Genomic DNA, 21,722 nt, shown 5'->3' on the forward strand with positions numbered 1-21,722 from the left:
ACGTTAGGAGGAATTTCTAACTCAGTGAGAAGTCGTATAGGCCGGTGATTAAAAAATGGTTATTAAAAAAAATTAGAAAGAAAAACTAAGTTCTGTAGTCTGCATGTCTTCCAGGATCTGTCGTAACAGATTCGTCCGAGCCGGTTAACGGTATTTGCGGTTTGCAAGATGCTACATGTCTGGGTAAGATGACAGACACATTATTATCACCTCTCCACTGCGATCTGTCCAAACCTGTCCCAGGATGCAGCTCCGCAGCTGCTTGCTGGGGAGTGCAAGGAAATTAGCAGCCGGAGGCAGCACTTTTCTTCTCTCTCCCTTGCCAGGCTAGTGGCTTTATTGGGATCCATTGACTGCAGTCCTGGACACGTCTTGAGTAAAGCTAATGAGGAGAGTGGAATGTAGAAGAGGAGGAGGAGGAGGCTGGTTGGGAGAAGGGGGGAGGATTTGTGGAAAAAGTAATTGTTGAGCAAATCATTTCCTTCAAGAGAGAAAGAAGGACTTGGCTGCAGCCCTCCTGAAGCAGGCAAGTCTAGACGCTTCGGTGTCAACAGTTGAAGATAAATAAGATTTTATCAGCTCCAAATCTGTTGGGACACATCCTTCTAGCGGTTCTGCTGCCCAGAGTGGAGCAGGGACAGATGGACTTTGCTGGCAGGTCTCTGTGCTGAAGATTCAGGTTGTTTTTTGAGCAAAGATCTTAGCATATGTGAGGAAAGCCCACCTCTCCTGTGTCTCACTTCCTGCACAATAGCTGCAGGGCTGATTGGGGCAGGAATTTCTTCCAGAGCAGCTTGGATGTGTGCACAGGGTGAACAGCAGCATTCTTAAGCTTAACTTCAGTTTCACTGTGTCACATCTGCAGCTACATGAGTCTCCATGAATTTCTGTGGAGTATTAGGTCACTTGAACCTTGTAATGCACAAAACATTTCCTTGGTCGCAGTGGCTGAAGTAGTAAGATAACACTTAGAAAGGAGAATTTGGCTTTTTCTTTCAGTCTTACTGCTCTGGACTTGTGCTACAAGACATTACAGGAGCAGAGAAGCAGCAGCAGCAAAAGAGGTGTCATTGTATTTTCCCTGCAGCAAATAGAGGTGTGCTTACATTGAGAGCCACATGCCTGTAAGAGAGAAAAAACAAGAGAACAAGAATATGTGCTCTGCAAGTTTATGTAAGCTTAGGGTGGTTGCTCAGTTGTACTGCTGCTGTTTATGCCGTACAATCATCCACAAGCCACAGCGACGTGAACCTGTTGTGCTCTGCAAACACAGTAACAGGCTGTCTGACTTCCTTCTACAATCAGACATGACTTGAAGAATACGAAGGGCTTTACTAACAGCCTAAAGCCCAGAACAGGGATTGGAGGTAAGGGAAGGAGATGCCTAGAGATAGAACAAATTCAGACCTTTGTGTAGCTGTGAAAGAAACACTAGGATTGAGATCTTTCAGCGCTGCCACACCAGCACCAGAGATGCTGGGCAATGTGTTCAGGCACCCAGGGGTGCTGCTGGGGCATCAGCCCCTCTCGGCTCCCCCTCTCAGCCCCGTCCATGCTTGCTCCCCATATACCAGGGACAGTCCACTGGCTGGCAGCCTAGCTCTCCTGCAGCACGCTCCCAAACCTGCAGGAGCCACAGCTGCCACCAGCTTGTAAAAACTGCACACAAACAGGAATGGTATGGATGGACAGCCTGAGGCCTGCCCTCAAACCGTATGGCAGCGACACAGCCGTGGCTAAAAGATGAGTGTGAAGCAGTGAGGTGACTGCACCACTCCTTGAGACTCCTTGGGGTTCTGATTTTTCACTTGGCAAATCTCCTGTTTTGCACTTGAGGAAGGCACAGTGCCTTGGTGCACTCTGTAAGCCAGGTGTGTGCACTTCAGCTGCACCTCAGGAAGCATCAATAACTGAAAGCACAATTTTGCCCAGCTGTAGATGACCAGGAGGAGCAGAGCACCTGCATGGCACTCTACTGGGATTCTCAAAGCATGCATTTTACTGTCCCTTATGTGTACACTGCTTTTCTTGGCTGAGAACACGGCTAGACACATAAGAGTCTCCGTGGATTCTGAATATGCACTGAAATATAATGCTCACTCCCAAAGTGAGCATGAACAAGCAGGGTTTCCAAGACCAGGACAGCTTTGCTCTGGCAGTGACTGCAGCAGGGCACGCAGGGAGCCAGGCGCTGCTGATCCAGCACCATGAGCACAGTCTCACAGGATGCAACCCTGATCCTTCTTGCCCAGAGTTATCAGTGTGGAGTTCCTTAAAAGAATAGTTTGTTATTGTTGAAGGATCTTTGAAGGCAATGCTGGAGCTGTTAAGACATGATAAGGTTATCAGCAGAGGCATGCCTGTGTTGAGCAGCAGCGTTTCTCCCTGCGGGGCAATCGCTGTGCTATTTAACAGAGATTTATCCATGTCATAACATGGTATAATGAGAGAATTTGTTACCAAAGAGCTTGCCGTAATGCACCTCTACTCTTCCAGAGCAGTTTTATTTCCCAGGCGTGTTGAGGGCTGCCCGGGAATGTCTACATGAAAGGATCCTTTGACAGGAGTTGTCAGTGTTTTAACACCTGGCAAGGAAGAGCCCCCTCCACATAACCCTTGTTTTGCCACATTGTCTCCCCAAAACAAGAGCATTAAGTCCCCATTGCACCCATGCAAGCAGGTTGTATGGGCTCAAGCCTTGCTCCAGTGCTGCTCTCTCTTTCCATTGCTAGAAAGGCATTGCACCCCTACCGTATGTAAAGGACCAGCTAAAAGGTGACACCATGACATGCCCCAGCGTCCTACCAGCAGCCTTGCACTCAGGTTATTTGCTTGCTGCAGAGCCCTCAGCTTTAGAAGTAAGCCCTCTGCCCGTGAGAGAGCAGAGATGCTTTCTCACTGCGTGGTATAAGGAGCAAAGACTCAGTGGCCATTGCACACCTGTATTTTGGTGGCTTAGGACAAGCATTAACATCCTCACAAACATTCAGCACGGTGGTATTTTTTTGGCATAAAGCACGTGTTGTGGGAATGAGATAAAATGCTTTGAACAGAAGCATGCCCTGCATGCAGGGACTAGCTGAGCTCTGTGCACAGGGGTGGGCTCGTGTATAGCAAACAAATTCTTTGTTAGAAAACAGCATGGCAAGGTGGAAGGGAACTGCATCTCCTCACACATGTGCCCTGGACAGCAGTTAGTAGAAGGTGAGGGACAGGCCCTCCTGCCCAGCTGCCTGGGGCAACTTCCCAGTCCCAAACTACTCAGAGAAGCGCAGGGCAAGCACCTGCAGACCCAAGAAAACTCACATGTCAGTCCATCTCCATGTGCTGCTACCCTTAGGGCCTAGAGCCCAGCACTGTGTTCATCTTCCTCCAGCACAAGAAGGGACTCCGCTACCTTAGGGATGTTTTACCTTGCAAGCACAGCACTCCCCTGTTCTCCCTCTTGCTCCACCCTCAGCTGCACCATAGGAGCAGCAGGATTCTACCCCAAGCTGTATGGGCTCAGCATCACAACTCAGTGCACCTGAGCTGGGAGGGGGTTGGGAGGAGCACGGAACTCGTTCCTGGCTGGGTCAGTGCTGGGTGCACACTGGGGCCAAACACAGCTGTGCTGAGTGGAGACAGTTGTTTCTGCAAGTGAAGTTTGCCTCTTGCTCATGACCAAGCAGACCCTGTTGTGTCTGCACAAGGAGCATTTCAGTGGTCACAGCATCTTCTGTCAGCATTCCGCTCTGAGTGTGATTTCCAGCTGCTGCCCAGCATCACACAGTGCCTGTCCTGTCAGAGTGCTGTCCCCAGCCTCCCTGATCCATCTCCTTTGTGACCTTCTGCTAGGACTGCAAGTGTCTGTGAAGAATCGAGTCATGGTCAGGATAAACCCCATTCTGCACCACACTTAGTAGACATAATTAATGTCTGACATCTTGCCTAATTAGCTGTAATTCTGTTACACAGCATGAAGCACGGATTCCTTCTCCCTCCGTGCCAGCTGGGAAACCCTCCCTAGAAGGTCCCATGCTGCATCCAGTAGTTGGTGTGATCTGGCTTGTGTGGAAAGTGGACATTGTTGTGCAGGTGAACTTGGTCACATTTCAGCACTGCTAGGGAGAAACAAGCGCTGAGCCTTGGGGTAAGAAGTTACTGCAGAACAGCACACAGTGTCCCCTACGTGCACGTGCAACAGCAGTTTACAGGGCAGCTCTCTCTTGTTCAGCTTCACAAAGCATGTGCATCAGCACAGCCAGCACACGGGGAATCCTGCGCTGGCACAGCACCCCCGGAGCGGTTACAGTACAATAGGCAGCAATTGGTTTTATAACGAGTCATTATTTTAATATGCTGCTTTGCTGCCATGTTGGCATCTCACTGGGAGCATTCAGGAGGCAGAAGGTGGGTGGATCAGAGGAGCTGCGGGAAAGCAGGCGCCTGCCTGAGCGTGGTGTGAGAGCCACAGTGCTCAGCCCTCCACGTGCACACAGCATCCCTCAGGCACAGGGCAGCGGGCACCCAGGGCTCCTTGCTGCCCTCGCTGCATGCTGAGCTGCATGTCCACGTTTTCCATTTGCTCCTCGCGAGCTGTGCTAACGCTGGTCTCTCTTCTATTCCAGTACTCCCCACTGCTGAAGAAGCTCTACTGTCAGATTGCCAAGACATGTCCCATCCAGATCAAGGTGACCAGCCCACCGCCACCGGGCACCATCATCCGGGCCATGCCTGTGTACAAGAAGGCCGAGCACGTGACAGAAGTGGTGAAACGCTGCCCCAACCATGAGCTGGGGCGTGACTTTAACGATGGTGAGTGCTGTTGTCACCCCTACAGGGCACAGCCCCAGCTGCAAAACGTGGCTGGGAAGAGCTGGTGGGACAGGAGCTGCTGCCCTGTGCAGGATGAAGCTCCAAGTCCTAACCACAAGCACTTGACTTACAGGCCAGTCAGCCCCAGCCAGCCACCTCATCAGGGTGGAAGGCAACAACCTCTCCCAGTACGTGGACGACCCTGTGACAGGACGGCAGAGTGTGATGGTGCCCTACGAGCCCCCACAGGTACCCAGCTGCATTGGGGGTGGTGGGGAGCAGAACCAGCTCTTGTCCCAGTGTGGAGGAGTGAACCCGCTGGTGACATCTGCTTTGTTGGAGGAAGATTTGAGTCCTGGCTGGAGTCGGGTGGCACATCTGAGCCCTTGTGTGCCTGCTCTGAGCACCCCATTCCTGGGTGGTGGGGAACGGAAGGCCTGAGCCTCCCCCTCAGAGATCCCACAGCCTTGCAGCGTCCCATTCCCCCACCTAGGACTGTCCCCATCACTGCAGGGCCACATGTCACCACTCTTTCCCTTCTCAGTGCTCCTTCTGCTTGACCTGCAAAGGCACTCAAGGCATAGCCCTGCCCAAAGGAATGCCCTCACTCTTTGCTCACTGTCTGCTCCCCTCTCCTGGGCAGGTGGGGACCGAGTTCACCACTATCCTGTACAACTTCATGTGCAACAGCAGCTGTGTGGGAGGAATGAACAGGAGACCCATCCTCATTATCATCACGCTGGAGACGAGAGAGTAAGTGGCTGCTGGAGCACCATTCTTGCCTTTGTGTAAAGGCTGCTTCCTGCTGGCTAGGAAGAGGGCAGGGGAGGTACAGCAGACCCACTGCAGTGCTGGCTTCTTCCCACACAGCTGAAGCCTTCCTCAGCCCCAGCAGCTCCTCCTCCCACAGGAGACTGCTCCTGCTCAGGCTGTTCGCAGAGGAGCTCCCCACACCCGGGGATCTGAGCCAGGCCATAACATGCTGGGCTGAGCCCAGGTGAACATCCCTGGCAGAAACAAATTCACCAATTCCTCTCTCCTCCCAGCGGCCAAGTCCTAGGAAGGCGATCATTTGAGGGACGGATCTGTGCCTGTCCTGGCAGGGACCGGAAAGCTGATGAAGACCATTACCGAGAGCAACAAGCCCTGAATGAGAACGCAGCTAAAAATGGCAACGCCAACAAACGCAGTGAGTCTGCTCTCCGGGAAAGGGAGGGTGCCTCAGAGCACTGCTTTGTCACAGTCTTCAGCTCCTAGCCTGCATTGTTCCTCGAAACCCTTCTGCCTCAGCACCTTTCCCATTGCAACCAAAATCACTGTGCTCCAGAAGTTGAGGCTTAAACCCACACCAGGGCATGATGCTTTGACCTTTCTCCTCTGAATCTCAGAAGTAGGATCTCCTCTCTTTTTGCCCCAGAGTGCAGTGATACTAGCATAGGGCCTTTCTGTCCAGATGTACTCATTATTATTGTTTTTGAAGGAACATCATCAAGGACATAATACAGTTAAGCAGCAAGCATTGTGCATGATGTGAGCTAAAATACTTCAGGAAGCCAAGGTGTTACCAGATGTGTCCTGTTCTCCCAAGGACAGCAGGGCACAGCAGAAGGGAAATGAGAGAAAAAATGAAATTTTCTTAAAAAACACACACACAGAATTCCTAGAGCCATAATTCCTAAGTGACAGCACACATTTGGGATTTGTCAAGCTAATTCTCCTAGAGGTAGCTATTTCCCTCTTTTCAGTTAAGTCTTGCAAAGCACGCTGCTCCTGCGTGCCCAGAGGACACAGCTGCTCCCGCTGCCTGATTTGACTTTCATCTTCTGCTAACATTTTTCCCCTTCTCTCCTTTCCAGCATTCAAACAGAGCCCTCAGGCCATCCCAGCACTGGGGCCAGGCGTTAAGAAACGGAGACACGGGGAGGAGGAGATGTATTATGTGCCTGTAAGTGTCAGTGAGCCACGCTGCTCAGCAGTGGCAAGGGAAACTCTTGGGGATGTGCTCTCAGGATGGGTTTGTGTGGCTGCGGGTAGAAAAAAAGGGCCATGGTGAGAGCTGGGCTTGTTCCATCCTCCAGGTTCGAGGCAGGGAGAACTTCGAGATCCTGATGAAGATAAAGGAGAGCCTGGAGCTGGTGGAGCTGGTCCCACAGCAGCTGGTTGACTCCTACCGGCAGCAACAGCAGCAGCTCCTGCAGAGGCAGTAAGTGCCATCCCAGTGTCCCTGAGTGCCCACTGCAGCTCAGCAAACTGATCAGCACTGCTGCAACTGCTATTTTTTACAGCAAGCATAAACTACAGCACTGGATATGAACCTTCCTAGGGGGCCCGCACTGCAGTGAGTTCTCCATCTGCAGCGACTTTTCACAGACACATGTAGCTGTCGCCTGACATAAATGCAGCCCAGACAATTCTGCACCAGTGCAATTTGTCTTCGGCTGCTCTCAGTGCAATCCGGCCTTCCTCAGTGCTACCTGAAACCTCAGCACACAGATACTGAGCAGGCAGACAGGAGGTCTGGGGTTGCCAGCTGGCTCCACATCTTCCTGCTGGATGCTCATCGCTTGCCTTCTCTTTCCTGAGCAGAAATCAGCTGCAGACACCTTCCTCCTACGGCCCTGTCCTCTCACCTATGAATAAAGTCCACGGAGGAGGAATCAACAAGCTGCCCTCTGTCAACCAGCTGGTTGGGCAGCCAGCACAGCACAGCTCTGGCTCAGCATCAAGCCTGGGGCCAATGGGTAAGGCTCCCACTGCAGCAGAGTGCAGAACCGTAGTCCCAGCTGGTGGGGGCCCTCCTTGCCCAGCAGGGCCCCCAGTGAGGGACAGGGGTTGTTGTGTCTTGGTTCTGTCTGACTGATCTACCTGTCGTGTTGGCATGGCTGCTGCCTAGGACCTGGAATGCTGAACAGCCACCCCATGCAACCCAATGGGGAAATGAACGGGGGCCACTCGTCCCAGTCCATGGTCTCAGGATCACACTGCACCCCTCCTCCGCCCTACAACCCCGATCCCAGCCTAGTCAGGTAGGGAGGGCAACAGATGCCCTTTTTGTGTTGTCCTCTGATGTTTCTTGCTGTTGTCCCTTACTCTAACCTTCAGATCTGTCTAGCAACTGGTCAACTGGCCACTGGTCCCAGCTGAGAAATCACTGCTCATGACATCATGTAGACCATTCTCATCTTAAAAATCAAAGCCCAGCTACCTACCAGTTAGAAACACCTCTTGCTCTCATAGACCTCCTGGTAATCTGTCCTTGCTTAATTACAAAATTAAGTCCTCCCAAACAAGAATCTTCTCCTGCATGCCAAACTGCACACAGCTTTGTGAACTTCCACCCTTCCCTTCCTTAGTAATGATGTCTGGAAGTTGGTCCACATGGTTCATTTCCACGAGGAATATGCCAGCGTGTCCACAGATGCTTTGTACTGCTTGTCTTTAAGTAGAACATAGACGTTTCAACAGACATCCCACCAAGGTCAGAGCACCTGTACATTCAGTTACCAGAGCTGCATAGCAGCAGCCCAGAGCTATTCACAGAATAGCCTTGCAATTAGTCTGTAAGTTGCAGGGACTGACTTTGCTGTCCAAACTAAGGCATGGGCCCTTTTCCTCCTCAGGTAGCTCAGGCTCCCTCCAGTTAACAGTGTAGGTAATTCAGCAGAAACCTCTGAAAGTCTGAAAAGGAAAAAAAAAAACCAAACAAGACAGAATGAAGATAGTTCCATTCTTCATTCTGACAATGGAAGTTAAGGTCACACTTAAGATGCGTGACAACAGCCAGAGCAAGTTCCCTCCTCTGCTCGTTTGCCCACATCCCATCTACATCACAAGTGTTTGGAAGTGTTGCCAAGTCTGGAGGCAGCAGGAGCTCACTGCTGTCTCCCTTCTGCCTTTTCAGTGAGCTGAAACACAGTGTTGGTTGACAGCACAGCTTATATTCATGAGAAGTTAATGCCACTTTATTTTCCAAACTTTTTCTGCAGTTTTTTAACAGGATTGGGGTGTCCAAACTGCATCGACTATTTCACCTCACAAGGGTTACAGAATATTTACCACCTGCAGAACCTATCCATAGAGGTAAATGCTTTGGGAAGATCTGTTCTTACCACTTGTTTCTATCAGCTGTTGATCTTAAAAGCAAGGACAAAACTGTTTTAAAAGAAAGGAAAAAAACTGTGCACCAACCTGTTACAGAATATATACTCCCCATGATTTATGTCTTCCATTTATGCATCGTTTCTAGCCCTTCACATTTAACAGTGGTTCAGTTTCTGGTAGCAACCACAATAGCCTCTTCATTGGTTCCTCCAGACTGTCAGAAATGAGATCTAATGAGATCTGATGAACTAACAGAGAGAAACAAATTAATAACTTGGCACATTGTTGAGCTCTTTTCGGATGTCCCCAAACCAGAACTCAAGTAGGTGTTTAACACAAAAAGGAAACCAGACAAGGTGCTCAGCAAATGAAACAGCACCAGTTAGGGAAGAGCTGGAATGAAAACAGGCGTACAGTAGGTTCAGAATTCCTGCCCTCATGCTCTGTGTCAGCTCTCTGCTGCCAGGGGAAGAGGAGCTGCCAACTGCAGTTCTCAGTTAAAGCATAACCTCTTGCTGACAAAACTGAGGCTGCAAAACTGAGGGCAGCACCAAGCAGGGACTCCCCTCATCCATCAGGATAGGGAGTAGAAAAAGCTTAAGCCCTTGGAGCCATAGTTAGCCTTGTAAGTTCTAGAGTCAGTATTCTGGACAGAAAAAAAGCTGCTGCCCTGATTCTGTTGTTTTCCCCCCAGGTAGTTTGTAGTAATCTCCTACCTGGCAGCTACAGTAAGATAGGCAATGCAGCTGCTGAAGACACAATGATTTTTCATTGGTAGCTGGGGCCAGTTGCACAACCTTAGCCTGATTTTGGACCATTTTCTGAACTAACTGCATTATTACCTGCAAGCTGTCAAAAGAAATGTTTGGTATGGCCAGAACTTTGTATCAGGTTGCTGAGCTGTCTGTCCGAGTTGGTATTTGTAATTACTAATTGCACACTCGCTATCTTCTCTGGTTAACATTCATACGGTCTCTGTGTTTGGCATTAACATGGCTGTCTGGCAGCTCTCCACCACGAGGGTATTTGTTCTGGCGCAGCCCCCATTGCTGAGATGATCCAGCTCTCAGTTAGCACTACAACCACAAAGCTGCTACTGCCCACACGGCCCACCCCCAACAGGGAGGGCCCCGAAAGCCCCAGCCAGCGGGGCTCAGGGAATGCGGCCCATTACCCCAGCCCACCCCTGGGGGCTGCCTGGAGCCCCCCGCTGCTCCTGCCCTGTGCAAAGCAGCCGGGCTGAGCTCCTCGCCCTGTGAGCACAGCTGCTCCTCAACCCTCGTCCAGCGGGAGCTCTCCCATTCTCAGCAGTTTGATGTGATACAGTGAGCTTACGTCCCTGTCCCCCAGTCCCCACATAACAAGATGCGTTTTTGGCTGACTTTCAAAATGGTGTTTGAATGACTGGTCAAGTGCGACCACGAGTAGCCGGTCTGTAACTGAGCAGCTGCCCCTCGTGGAAGCACCCGTGGGTTGTTGTGTGTTGTGTGGACCGAGGCCAGGACGTGCCACTCGCTCCTGCGCCCGCGTCCCTCTGAGCCATGAGCTGGGGGCCAGGCTCCGTCCCGGTGTTCCCCTCACGGGGTGCCCCTCAGCAGCGCTGTTCTTCCAGGATCTCGGAGCACTGAAGATCCCAGAGCAGTACCGGATGATCATCTGGAGGGGCCTTCAAGAACTCAAGCAGAGCCACGACTACGGGGCCCAGCAGCTCATCCGCTCCAGCAGCAACGCCTCCACCATCTCCATTGGCAGCTCGGGGGAGCTGCAGCGGCAGCGCGTGATGGAGGCCGTGCACTTCCGCGTGCGCCACACCATCACCATCCCCAACCGCGGCGCGGCGGACGAGTGGGCAGACTTTGGCTTTGACCTCCCAGACTGCAAGTCCCGCAAACAGTCCATCAAAGAAGAGTTCACGGAGGGAGAGATCAACTGAGGTTCTCCAGGGCACGACGGTAGGAAACCGGACACAAAGGGAGTCCAAGGGACGGGCTGGGGAAACCAAACCCTGCGTGAAACATGGGAGAATATTTCAGCCTTGAGCAGCTGGAGAAGCATCATTTTGCTGGACTGTCGGCTGCGTGAGGAAATACGGCCCCCATCCGTCTGCCAGGAACTTCCCAGAGAGGAAATCCCAGCGGTTTATCAGAGGGTCGATGGAAGGACGGGGCGGTGAGAGCTCCTGGAATGCAGCGCAGATGCTGACTGCACGCGGCAGAGGAGTCACCTGCTGGTTCATCCTTCTGTTTCGTATTGTGCTGGACGAGCCTGGCATCAAACAGATGCAGCATACAGATAGCACATTTTCTGTTAGTGAGACCTACCTTCTTACCTCTGTTCTGTGTTCTCAGTGGTGGTGAAAACCAAAAAACGATTTAGCCCTTCTCTGCTCCATTCCTGTAGGAGTATCTGCCATTGACTGACACAAAGCAACTCTGCTTTCCCGATAGACTGCCAGAAGATGTGTCCCTTTCAGTTCCTTGTAGAGCAGAAGCTGATCTCTTCGTCAGTTCCAGATGTGTTCACGTACTTAAATGTTTGTGTTTATCAGCAATGCGATGTACATACAGTATACTCATTGTGCTGCAAGAAGAAAAAAAGATTTATTTTCATGTAAGCTATAAAAATTGATACTGCTGAGACAATAGCGTCAAGCAATTACTTTTATGTTCTAGCATGCAGACGTGCAGAAAGTCGTGTTTCAAGGCTTACCTATTCAAAATCCAGATGTTTTTTCCCTCCTGTGAATTATGTCACACGAATGCAGAGGGGGAAACGTGTGAAGGCTCCCACGGAGTCAGAGCTCTGTGCGATTCCTCCCTGCACCACAGGTGAGGATTGGATGCGGATAACAGTGAGGTGGGGATGAGTTTGATCCCATCTTGGAGAGGAGGTGGCCTCACGTGAGGTCCTTCCACCTTGGTTTGCTGCTTATGGCCATTTTTTCCAGGCCTGATTTATCTGTTGGTTCAGGCTGACAAGCAGCTCAGCAGAAAGCCACGCTGCCAGCAAACGCATTCCCAGCTCCACCTCCTTCTGGTGAGCAGATACATCCAGAGGTGCTCTAAAGGTTTTGAAACATGTTTTCAACAGTATTAACTGACACAGTCCAACCATGTTACCAGTAGTACTTTTTGGAACGTTATCTTTGGAAAATGTGTTATTTTTATAGCTGTGGTTTCTTTTTTTTTTTCTTTTTTTTTTTTTTTTTTTTGTAACACAATAAAAGCACGTCTGAATTACAACACCTGGTAACTCAAGTCTTGCTTATGCTGTACAGAAAAACGTGCACGTAACATTACTGAGAAATCTTACACCTCAAAGGGCCTGGAGTTGTTGTGCTTCATCAGCAAAGCTCCCGAGACAACAGCGCTGCCCAGAACAGGAGCCCCTCACAGCCAAAACTGTTATTTTAATACCGTTTAAAGAAAGATTTCCAAGGTCTTGAACACCAGCATACGAGGAGCAGACAGCAGTCAAAGCTCTGCGTCTGCAACGAGAATAAAAGGCTCAGAACCTGCTTAGGAGCAGGCCCGCCTGGAGCTGAAGGCACTCTGTTTTCCTGTAGCGCGCACTCAGGTTCATGTGCTCAGGCTCGGCCCTGCGGCTGGGAGCTGCACACACAGCACTCAAGCGGAGAAGGCAGAAATCAGGGCGGTGTTTTGTCTCGTTACACAAACGCGGCCTCCTCATCGCGCGGCGCCTTCCCCTTGCGGGCCGTGGCGGCGCCTCCCGGAAGTGACCTCCCGATCCCGGAAGTGATCGCCGCAGCTTCCGGAAGCGTCCCGCCGTTGCTTAGCAATTCAACGCCGCCGCTAGGCGCGGCCCCGATGGGCTCCCGCGGGCAGCCCGGGCCCTGCCGCCATCCCCGGGCGCCGTGCGAGGCTCAGGGGCCGCGGTCGTTCTCCCGTTTGCCGCTGGGCTCGGAGCCGGCCGGCCCGCTGGGCTTAGCGCCCGAACCGCGGCACGATGAGCTGTGCATCCCCGCCCCGCTGCGCGCCCGCTGTCCCGGTACCTGCGACAGGGCGACGTCGCCGGGTCCGCCGGGTGAGGCGGGAGGGCTGGAGGCGGGGGGAGGGGGCTGACCGCGAACCGCATCACTGCCTGCTTCTCTGCCCAGCAGAAGATCTCCGGTCCGGCGACCGGCCTGCCGGGGAGCAGGACGGGAAGGAAGGGCCGCCGGGGCAGCAGCAACCCGCGGGGGATCCGTGCGAAAGGCATTCAGATAACGTCCCGTGGTACATCCGTACCATTAATGAAAAGGTGAGGAAAGCCGGCCGTACCGCCTGCCTCAGCCGGCAGAACGCCTCAGCAGAGCGCCGCCGTCGTTGCTCGTGATACCATCTGCTGGCCGATCCAAACAGTGCCGCTCCGTTTGGGGCACACAGAAGCTATCAGTGCCAAGGAGCGCGTTGGAGCAGGGACTGCGGAAGCGGCCCAATAGCACGCACTGCGTGCATAAGGGACAGACACTGACACACCGTAGTTCATCTGCTCCGTGGTTCCTCATCCCTCCCTTTCATCCCCTCTACCACGTTCACGTTTCAGTGCGTGACGGTACTTCTTTATTCCCTAGGAAGAATGTCTCACAACACTGGTAGCTGAGATCGATCGTCTCGCAAAGTACCGGGCAGAGTGTGCACAGAAGGACGTAGTGATTGCTAATCTCCTGAGGGAAGTGGAAAGTCTGAAGAAACAGCTGGAGTTGCTCAAGGACAGAGCTGACACAGAGGAGGTAACAATTTTAGTTCCATACACTGAAGCTGTGCAGTGCCAAGCTGTCATTTACAGTAAATGCAGACCCCAATTCTGAACACTCTCCACATAAGGCTTTAGTAAAGCTTAAGTCCTTATCTCTGTCTTTATAGCACACAGAAACAAAACAAGGGATCTCAACTGAAGATGCCACTGAAGTTCTCAATGAAACGAGCACCCCAGGAGCCATTCCAGAGCAGGCAGAAGCAGAGCAGCAGGCCCTGATGGCTCAGCTCACTGCATTGCAGAAAGCCCACGAAGAGCTCCGTGCAGAACTACAAAAAGCAGAAGATGACTACAACATGGCCACAGGTACCAGGGGAGAAGGCTTCCCCACAACAGACAACTGTACCAGAGAGCAACTTCATCTTCTTGAGACTGTTTATTTTACCTAGAAAATGAGGCTGGGTTACGTCCACACAAGGGCAAAAACCTCTCCTTACAGAGTGAGTCAGAAACACCACGTGTTTTGAAACCACTTTCCCTCTTGCCTTAGAAGGGCATGACAAAATCTTGCAGCAAGGCCTGGCTCTTACTCTGGAGCACTCCATGGTGTTCCACCACTTTGGCAACCCCATGCTTGAGTTACTGGCTCTATTAGTCCTCAGAACAGCATCTACCTCACCGTGCATTTACTTAATACACAGCACAGCACTGTGAAATGCATTATTAACCAGTGTCATCGTGCTGTACATTAACTCACAGCCCACACAGCTCTGCTTCTCCTTACCTGAAAAAAGCTCATGAGGTCTTTTGCACGGGTTCAGTTTGCTTACATGAGCACTCCAACCTTACAGGTGCCATGTGCTCCTTGCAAAGACAACTGGAGATCCGAGAATCCCAGCTCCGGAGAACCGAATCTGAAAATGAAAGGCTCCAAAAGGAGATCAGAGGGCGAGAGAATCAGCTGCAAGCCATGTCTGCCAAGGTACTGCCGTGAGCTGCCGTCACTGCAGAGAGCTGGAGGCGGGGAATTCAGCCCTCCTGAATCAATTCTCTTGCTAATGAGACAGGGGGTCCATCTCTGAACTGCCAAACTGATGTGTAAAATATTTTCCCTTAAGTTTGGCAGTCTGAGAGAAGAACGGAAACATGAAGAAATGATGGCAGCAATGGAGAAGGAGAACTGCAGCCTTCGGCAGGTGAATTTGGTTCAAGCCCACGTGCCTTTATGGAAAACTCTCCCATCAGCCACTTTATTGAGCTTCTTTTAGGCCTGGGGGAGCAAATTTACCCCACTAGAAATGTATCAGTGAAGTTAGTATGAAAACCTGACTTCTTGAGTTTATTTTACCACTCAATTGCTTTTTTTTTTTTATAATAGCAAGCTTGCTGCTTTTAACCACTCGGGTACTCAATGCAGTGCTGGAGAAAACCTTAAGTAACAACGGCTACCAGAACAGACAAATTCAAGTCTGTAGACTGCTCAAGAAATACAAGAACCATTTGAATCAGATACTGGGAAGTCTGCTCACTCTCTTCCTCACTGTAATGGCTCGTTTTATGCATCTCCTCAGGTTGTTACAGAGCAAGAATCCAAACTGGGTGAGCAGATGGAGCTGATCAGTGGTTTGCAGGGCACAACGTGGCAGCTGCAGGCGGAGGCTCTGACCAACCGGTACCACATCCAGAAGCAGCAACGTGCCCAGGAGAAGATGCAGAGCCAAGCTGAAATGCTGCAGCAGGCAGAGCTACAAACCAGAGTGGCACTTGAGCGCGTCACCAGCAAGGTAATGTAGGCTCCTTCACTTCAGGCTTCCACCTCTCTGCTGAGAGATGTTCCAACCTTGTCAAGCCCGTATGACTGCCAAAGAATCACACACAAAGGCTTAACTTAACACATCCACCTCTTTCCTCTTTCATCAAAAGTTTGAAAGATTTCGAAGCAAAATAATTCAGGCTACATTCAGTGCAGCAGGCATCAAAGCTCCCCAGGCAGAACTCACTGATGAGGAGGTGCTGGAGGCAATGCAGGTACTACAATGGGAACTGCTGAGAAAGCACTGTCCTGTCCTGCTGTCCATCTGATGCTTTTCCATCCCTCTGCACATCTCTGCCTTTCAGAAAATAATTAACGAGCGCACTGAGTTCCATCAGATGCTGAAACAAAAAGGCATCAAGGTTCCATCCCTCACCAACATCGACACGTTCACCTCACCGCCAGGCATTTCAAAGGGAAGGAGGTGAAGGGCAGCATCTCCTGCACAACGGCCTGAGCAGTAGCAGGTAGCAGTAGCAGGCTCCCACCACATCACCCCTCCCCACCTCCCATTCCTTTGTTTTCAGGGGGTGACTCAGTAGCAAATTAAACTCACTCTAATAAAGTTCTGCAGTAATTCAGTTGTTTTCTTGTTGCTGCTCTGCAGAATGACTCTATTTCACAGGGAATCGGGTCTGCTCACACACAAGGATCCAGAAAAAGTTAAGTTTCCACTTGGCCAAGTTGGCACAGTTACACGACTGGGAAATCCAGCAATGCCAGAAGAAGTGACAGTGACATACAACTGCAAGAACCATTTTATTTTTGCATTCAGTACGCAGGCACGTGGCTGTATTTGATGTGGGATCTACAGGGATCACACAGCACCCTGTGACTCAGTCCATGGATCACCCCAGCTTATGGATGGAGAGGTTTGCATTCAGACAACAGCCAGGCTGCATCACCCAGACTGCAAAAAGCTGAACCACTCCAACCGTCTGCATTTTGGACGGCATCCCCAGCACTCACCAAAGTGGAGTGGAGGACTGGGGTCACCTCAGACAGAAGGTTCACATTCTGGGAAGCTGGGGGGCAGTGCTGACACAGCAGCAGCCCTGTGACTGGGGCTCCATTTCACAAGTAAGAACAAATCCAGTGCTTGACCAGCAGTTAACTCAATGGTACACAATAAATTCACAGCTGGGGCTTCCACAAGGACGGGATGTGGCTCTAAAATGCACTGGGAAATGCAAACCCCTGCAGTCAGTTCTACTGCCTCCATTTAAAAATAAAGCTGTGCTAAACACGGGAACTCAGCAAGAAAAAAAAACATTACTGCAAAACTCACTGCTCAGATTCTGGCAGCATTAAGGTTTAAAATGCTTAAAATACACCGAATTTTCAGTTTTATGGTTACCCCAGACATAAAACTGTGCAAAATGAGATGCTGTGAGCACTTCTGCACCCTGCCTTCAGCACTGGCACACAGCACATAGCAGCACCAGTGCTGTCACCTACTGGATTTCCCAGTTCAGCTTCTAAGATGATGATCCAGCTGAAGCACCAGGAAGGAGGAGTAACCTTGCAGAGCAATACGACTGCATTTGTTTTATAAACTAAAACACCATCACGATTCACTTCCAAGCCGGTGGATTCTGACTTTGAACCTTCACTGCTTTATGTTTGCACTGGCAGATGCTGTTGCCTCCAGCCACACGGTGCTGCTGCCTTTCTCCTAAGGCTGAGAGAGAATGCAATCCTCCTTGCCAGGACTGGCTCAAGCTTTCGATGTCCTACACAGGCAGGCAGGGCGCACTGCAGCTCCTCTTTCACACACGTCACTGCGTTCTTGGATATGGAAAGAAGAAAAAGGGGGCAGAGCAATTGGCTGATCTTTGATAGCAGTCAGCGAATCACTGTGAGCAGGGAGGGCGCTGCAGCCAGGTCGGTTTTTGAAGGATAAAGTACTTTCAGGTTTCCATCCATGTCCACCACTCGAACCTGCTCCACCACCAGCGGCTGCTGCGCGCTCTGGCTGGGCTTCACGTTCTCTGCTCCACACAGAGCATCTGGTTCATCATCCGAGCCCGAGCCTTCCTCCTTGTTTTCCATGGTGAACCTGTTCAGTTCTGCTATTTTCTGTTAAATACAGCAAAACACAGAAAGCTCATAATATAATGCAAAAACCTTGTGAGGTAGGTTACGAGCGGGAGAGGGAGGAAAAGGGAAAACCAATTCCTTCCCCACTAAAGCCACAGCTTCTGCATTCTTCTCCCATACATGTGAGCCATGGAGCATTTTGCTGAGGAGCACAGAGGGCTGTTACTGAATTACTCACCAGAATGAGAGCATCCATGACATCTTTGCATATCTGCAAACTCGTATCGCTTGTCACTTCCAGGAACAGATCACGGGTGGTTTTTCTGATCTGCAGGAATGTCACAGGTAAAGCAAGCCATGAATTCCTGCATCCTCACCCACAGTGGCAACACTTCAATGCAAAAATGCAACGAAAGGCTTTCATTGACTCAACCAGAGGCAAAGAGCTTTGCCAATCCATAAAGCCCCCTCAGCGAGGGCAGCCTGGTGCCCTTGGAGCAGCTTGCTAGAGCTGGACAAGTTAGAAAGGGAGAAATGGAGCTCTGAGATTCCTCTGAATCAGTCTGGTAGAGGGGAGCGAGGCTTTGGAGATGTGTGGTTTGGAGCACAGTGACAAGCATCACAGAATGCATGCAGTTCAGAATCTGGAGTTGAACACATGAATTCTGATGAACAAATCCATGGCACACAGTACCTTTGTTTTCTCACTGTTGGTTATTGGTGGGAAGGAAATCACAGCACCTTCAGCATCCACGAGACACGGGTAGTTATCTTTGCCATCCAACAACTGCAGATACCTACCAGGAAAAGCAGAAAAGAAACAAAACACCGCAAAGTAACTGAAACAGCAGCTGGACACAACGGCAGAAAACAGTGACAGAAAGGAATCAGTGCGCTCCTGATCTGCCACAAAGCAAAAACAGGCGTCAGAGCACTAAAACCCAGCTAAATGATGCCATGGTGATGCAGTAAAAACTACAAGAAGCGCTGGCCAGGAACATCAAATAACTCACATCTCCATTTCCACACTGCCAAAGCACACAGACAGGCTGCTGCTGCTGTCCCAGATCCCCGTGCTTCAACAGGAGCATCAGAGTCCACTGTCTGATTCTTCCAGACGAGTTATTTACGTTATTTGCCCTCTCACTCACTGTGGCAACGCACAGCTCCCCCATTACGACTTGGCCAGCTCCTCCAACTGCCTGATGGATACGGCTGTGGTCTCTACATGAGCAGCAAACAGAACACAGCTCTTCTGTTCTACAGACTTACAGCGCCTCTCCTCTGCTTAGTTTACTGAATTGGCGTGATGCTTCATCTCTCCATGGCTCCCTTCTACTTTATATACACAAATTACTCTCACAGGCGACAAATGTGACAAGAATTTACTCTTGATGTGCGGAGAAACGATGGAAGTCACTCCTCAACCCCCCTTTGCCACAGGTTTACCCCTCACGTTCCCTTCAGAGCTGTTTTTCTACACAAGAACAAGCTGGCAAAACGCACACGCCGATCAACAACACAACACTGACTTGTGCAACCCAGAAACATTCTGCCGCTTCTTCTGCTTCCTCTGCTCCTCCGCTTCCATCTGCAGCTGACGGAGGAGATCCTTGGCTCTGATCTCCTTTCGGCCCAGAGGAGTTATCTACACCAAATGAGAAACAGCCATTCAGCTCTGACCTCTCCCTCCTTCACGGCTGCAGAAAACAAAGGGAAATTAGGGAGGAGAGGCGCGCGGTTGGCACTGCTGTACCTTCAGCTCAGCAGGAGGCTGCACGCTGTACGTCAGCGGCCCTTTGACCAGCTGCAGGTCGTGGGTGGCGATCGTGGCCGCCGTCCTCTTTTCACATATATCTTCATGCAGTTTGGTCTAAAACACAAAGAGCATCGTCACAGCACAGCCAGGTATCAGCACGACGTACCACCAGGGCTCAGCGCTCCGCTCTACTTAGTGCTACAAATGCTTGAGGAAGCACCATTTCAACGGGTCTCAATACATCCTCGCACCCACTTACAGAATCCCCAAGGTTGGAAAAGACCTTCAAGATCATCCAGTCCAACCCGTGGCCAACAGACCTCACTAAACCACGTCCCTCCATACAACATCTAAGTGTTCCTTCGGCACCAACAGGTCGGCTCCTCCACCACCTCCCTGCGCAGCCCATTCCAGAGCCCAGCCACTCCTCCACAGCCACGGCCTGGGACAGCTCTGCTTGCCCCTCAGCATCACACACAGCTCTGCTCTTCACCTCCAAGCGCAGGATAATTTCACCCCACTCACAACAGAAGCACGAGGACAGGGGGCTGCATCTGAGCTGGGAGATGAGCAGCGTGGGGCGAGGAAAAGCCTCCAGCACTGCGGGATGGGGACACGGCAGCCACGAGGAGCCTCGAGCCTCCCAGCAGCGCTGCACACCGCCGTACCTGGGCGCTCAGGAACCTCCGCACGGCGTTCCCCGGCCGCAGCTGCACCCCTCTGAGCACACAGCACACGATGTAGGGCCGCACGTCCCTGACGCCCGGGCTCGCCCTGACCACCATCGGCGCCGGGTTGTCGCCCACATGCAGGACCTTCAGCAGAAGCTTCCCGACCTCCTCCGCCTCATCGCGCTCCCCGTCCCCGCCGTCTTTTTTCTGCTGTTTCTCCCGTTTTCTCCTCCGGTTCTCCTCGCGGCCGCCCTCGGCGCGGCCCTTGGATCGCAGGTATTCCAGCACGGCCCGCGTCTGGCAGCCGTTCACCATCTTCTCGAGGCGGCGGTCCCGCAGCGGGTTTCCGCGCAGGTTGGCTTCCTTCAGGCGGGGACAATCGGCCAAGGCGGCGGGCAGCGCGCTCAGCCGGTTGTTGGCCACGTCCAGACTCTGCGGGAGCAGAGCGCGGGGTCACGGGGGCGCGGGGTCGCGGCGGCGCGGGGTCGGGGTTGCGGTCGCTCACCTTCAGCGCGGGCAGCGCGGCGATGTCCGGGCTCAGCTCCTCCACTTCGTTGTCGGCCGCCTCCAGCCGGCCGAGCAGCGGGAACGGCGCGGCGTCGGCGGGCGGCAGCAGCGCCCCGGGCAGCGCGCGGAGCCGGTTCCCGGACAGCAGCAGCTCCCGCAGCTGCGGCGCGGCCCTCGCCAGCCCCGGGCCGAGCTCCCGCAGGCGGTTCCCGCTCAGGTTGAGGCTGCGCAGCTGCGGGAAGGCCGCGGCCTCCCCCCCCTCCTCCGACGGCCCCGCGCCGCCCAGCTCGGCGGGCAGCGCCTCCAGCCCGTTCCCGGACAGGTCGAGCAGGCGGAGGGCCGGCAGCGGCCCGCCCAGCCCCGCGCCCAGCCCGGCGGGGCCTAGCGCGTTGCCGCTCAGCACCAGCGTGTGCAGGGCGGGCAGCGCGGCCGCCAGCCCCGGGCCGAGCTCCTTCAGCGCCGCGCAGCCGCTCAGCTCCAGCGACTGCAGCAGCGGCAGCGCCAGCAGCTCGGCCGGCAGCCGCCCGCCGCCCGCCGCCACCCGCTCGGCCACCGCCGCTCCCTGCAGCGCCAGCTCCCTCCGCCGCTCCCGCGCCGCCGCCTCCAGCTCCGGCCACGCCGCCGCCATTGCGCCGCACGGCGGGGCGGCACCGCGCCGCGCCCCGCTCCTCCTCCGCGCCCCGCTCCTCCCCTATGGCAGCGAGCGGCCGGGCCTCGGGCTGAGGCAAAACGCTGTTCTTAGCTCAAGTGTTTTATTGGTTACTAAAAGCGCATCTCGAAAGGTTCGGTCAAGTTATAAAATAGAAGCGCAGATCCTGCTGCCCGCATGCAGCTCATTAACTGCCTTAATTACGTTCTGCCCGTGTTTAGGAGCCGTGCTCGAGGAGCGATGCCGAGCTGCCTTCACCAACTGCGGGCGCCGCATCGGCCAATGCAGAGCGCGCAAACGGCTCTTCCTCTTTTCCTCTGCACGACGCCGAGCTCGCAGTTCACCTCCGGCAGGAGCCGCGCTCTGCTGCAGCCGCACGCCCGCAGGCCGTGGCTCGGCCCCGCTCAGCTCTCAGCACAACCAGCTGCTGTGCCTGCACGAGGAGCGAGGCTCTAACACAGGAACCTGCAGCTCCCCAGTGGAAGGAAGCGTACATTACATGAAATATACAACCCTTATGAATATGTATATATGCTATTGATAATTTGACAATTCATATAAAGGCTTTCAAAACGCGACTGTGCTGCTCCACCTGTGAAATCCACACGCTCGTAGGCAGGCTGCACAAAGCTGTGTTGCAAAATCAGTGCTGTGTACAAAGCAGCACCGCGCCTTCGCTCCCTGCAT

The 21,722-nt window shown here is 52.7% G+C and overlaps 3 protein-coding genes and 1 long non-coding RNA gene across 11 annotated transcripts in view; 2 read left to right on the forward strand and 2 right to left on the reverse strand.

Annotated features, from left to right (window-relative positions):
• TP73 (tumor protein p73) overlaps positions 1 to 12,141 on the forward strand; it is a 33,843-nt gene extending 21,702 nt beyond the window's left edge. For 5 of the 6 annotated variants that reach the window (XM_042883328.1, XM_042883330.1, XM_042883332.1 and 2 more), the window contains 10 exons: positions 4,611 to 4,797; positions 4,931 to 5,046; positions 5,441 to 5,550; positions 5,844 to 5,986; positions 6,654 to 6,742; positions 6,876 to 7,000; positions 7,384 to 7,538; positions 7,691 to 7,823; positions 8,784 to 8,877; positions 10,511 to 12,141. In XM_042883328.1, coding sequence (XP_042739262.1) covers positions 4,611 to 4,797; positions 4,931 to 5,046; positions 5,441 to 5,550; positions 5,844 to 5,986; positions 6,654 to 6,742; positions 6,876 to 7,000; positions 7,384 to 7,538; positions 7,691 to 7,823; positions 8,784 to 8,877; positions 10,511 to 10,831 — 1,473 coding nt within the window. In that variant the 3' untranslated portion in view covers positions 10,832 to 12,141. The remainder of the gene's footprint in view (positions 1 to 4,610; positions 4,798 to 4,930; positions 5,047 to 5,440; positions 5,551 to 5,843; positions 5,987 to 6,653; positions 6,743 to 6,875; positions 7,001 to 7,383; positions 7,539 to 7,690; positions 7,824 to 8,783; positions 8,878 to 10,510) is intronic. The other variant, XM_042883333.1, reaches the window with a different exon arrangement.
• LOC122186557 lies at positions 4,391 to 12,616 on the reverse strand. 3 transcript variants are annotated; one of them, XR_006181160.1, is made up of 4 exons: positions 11,608 to 12,616; positions 11,228 to 11,478; positions 8,986 to 10,903; positions 4,391 to 8,475 (listed from the first exon to the last, which is right to left on the reverse strand). It is a non-coding gene; the product is annotated as an uncharacterized LOC122186557 (long non-coding RNA). The 3 variants fall into 3 exon arrangements; XR_006181159.1 differs by having other exon boundaries at positions 11,220 to 11,478; XR_006181158.1 differs by having other exon boundaries at positions 8,986 to 11,478.
• A 109-nt stretch (positions 12,617 to 12,725) lies between these two features.
• CCDC27 (coiled-coil domain containing 27) lies at positions 12,726 to 15,990 on the forward strand. Its single transcript, XM_042883428.1, has 10 exons — positions 12,726 to 12,942; positions 13,019 to 13,158; positions 13,472 to 13,630; positions 13,764 to 13,962; positions 14,046 to 14,096; positions 14,448 to 14,578; positions 14,715 to 14,792; positions 15,168 to 15,380; positions 15,520 to 15,624; positions 15,715 to 15,990. The coding sequence occupies exons 1-10, from the start codon at positions 12,726 to 12,728 to the stop codon at positions 15,835 to 15,837; spliced, it is 1,416 nt and encodes a 471-aa protein (XP_042739362.1). The 3' UTR covers positions 15,838 to 15,990.
• A 159-nt stretch (positions 15,991 to 16,149) lies between these two features.
• On the reverse strand, positions 16,150 to 21,014 carry LRRC47 (leucine rich repeat containing 47). The gene is made up of 7 exons (XM_042883338.1): positions 20,385 to 21,014; positions 19,877 to 20,311; positions 19,206 to 19,322; positions 18,982 to 19,097; positions 18,144 to 18,246; positions 17,688 to 17,777; positions 16,150 to 17,488 (listed from the first exon to the last, which is right to left on the reverse strand). Exons 1-7 carry the CDS (start codon positions 21,012 to 21,014, stop codon positions 17,255 to 17,257), a joined length of 1,725 nt encoding a protein of 574 aa, XP_042739272.1. The 3' UTR covers positions 16,150 to 17,254.
• Between the last annotated feature and the right edge of the window lie 708 nt (positions 21,015 to 21,722).

This window comes from Lagopus leucura, unplaced genomic scaffold (assembly GCF_019238085.1).
Source record: "Lagopus leucura isolate 7727_CA_CO unplaced genomic scaffold, USGS_WTPT01 Super-Scaffold_100037, whole genome shotgun sequence".
In the NCBI taxonomy this organism is placed as follows: domain Eukaryota; kingdom Metazoa; phylum Chordata; class Aves; order Galliformes; family Phasianidae; genus Lagopus; species Lagopus leucura.

Coding starts and splice junctions, on each gene's coding strand:
- LRRC47 (XM_042883338.1), bottom strand. CDS start 21,014: ATGGCGGCGGCGTGGCCGGAGCTGGAGGCGGCGGCGCGGGAGCGGCGG. Junction 20,312..20,384: donor CCGCGCTGCCCGCGCTGAAG/GTGAGCGACCGC, acceptor CTGCTCCCGCAG/AGTCTGGACGTGGCCAACAA. Junction 18,247..18,981: donor AATGTTTCTGGGTTGCACAA/GTCAGTGTTGTG, acceptor TTTTCCTGGTAG/GTATCTGCAGTTGTTGGATG.
- CCDC27 (XM_042883428.1), top strand. CDS start 12,726: ATGGGCTCCCGCGGGCAGCCCGGGCCCTGCCGCCATCCCCGGGCGCCG. Junction 13,159..13,471: donor TCCGTACCATTAATGAAAAG/GTGAGGAAAGCC, acceptor TTTATTCCCTAG/GAAGAATGTCTCACAACACT. Junction 14,579..14,714: donor TGCAAGCCATGTCTGCCAAG/GTACTGCCGTGA, acceptor TTTTCCCTTAAG/TTTGGCAGTCTGAGAGAAGA.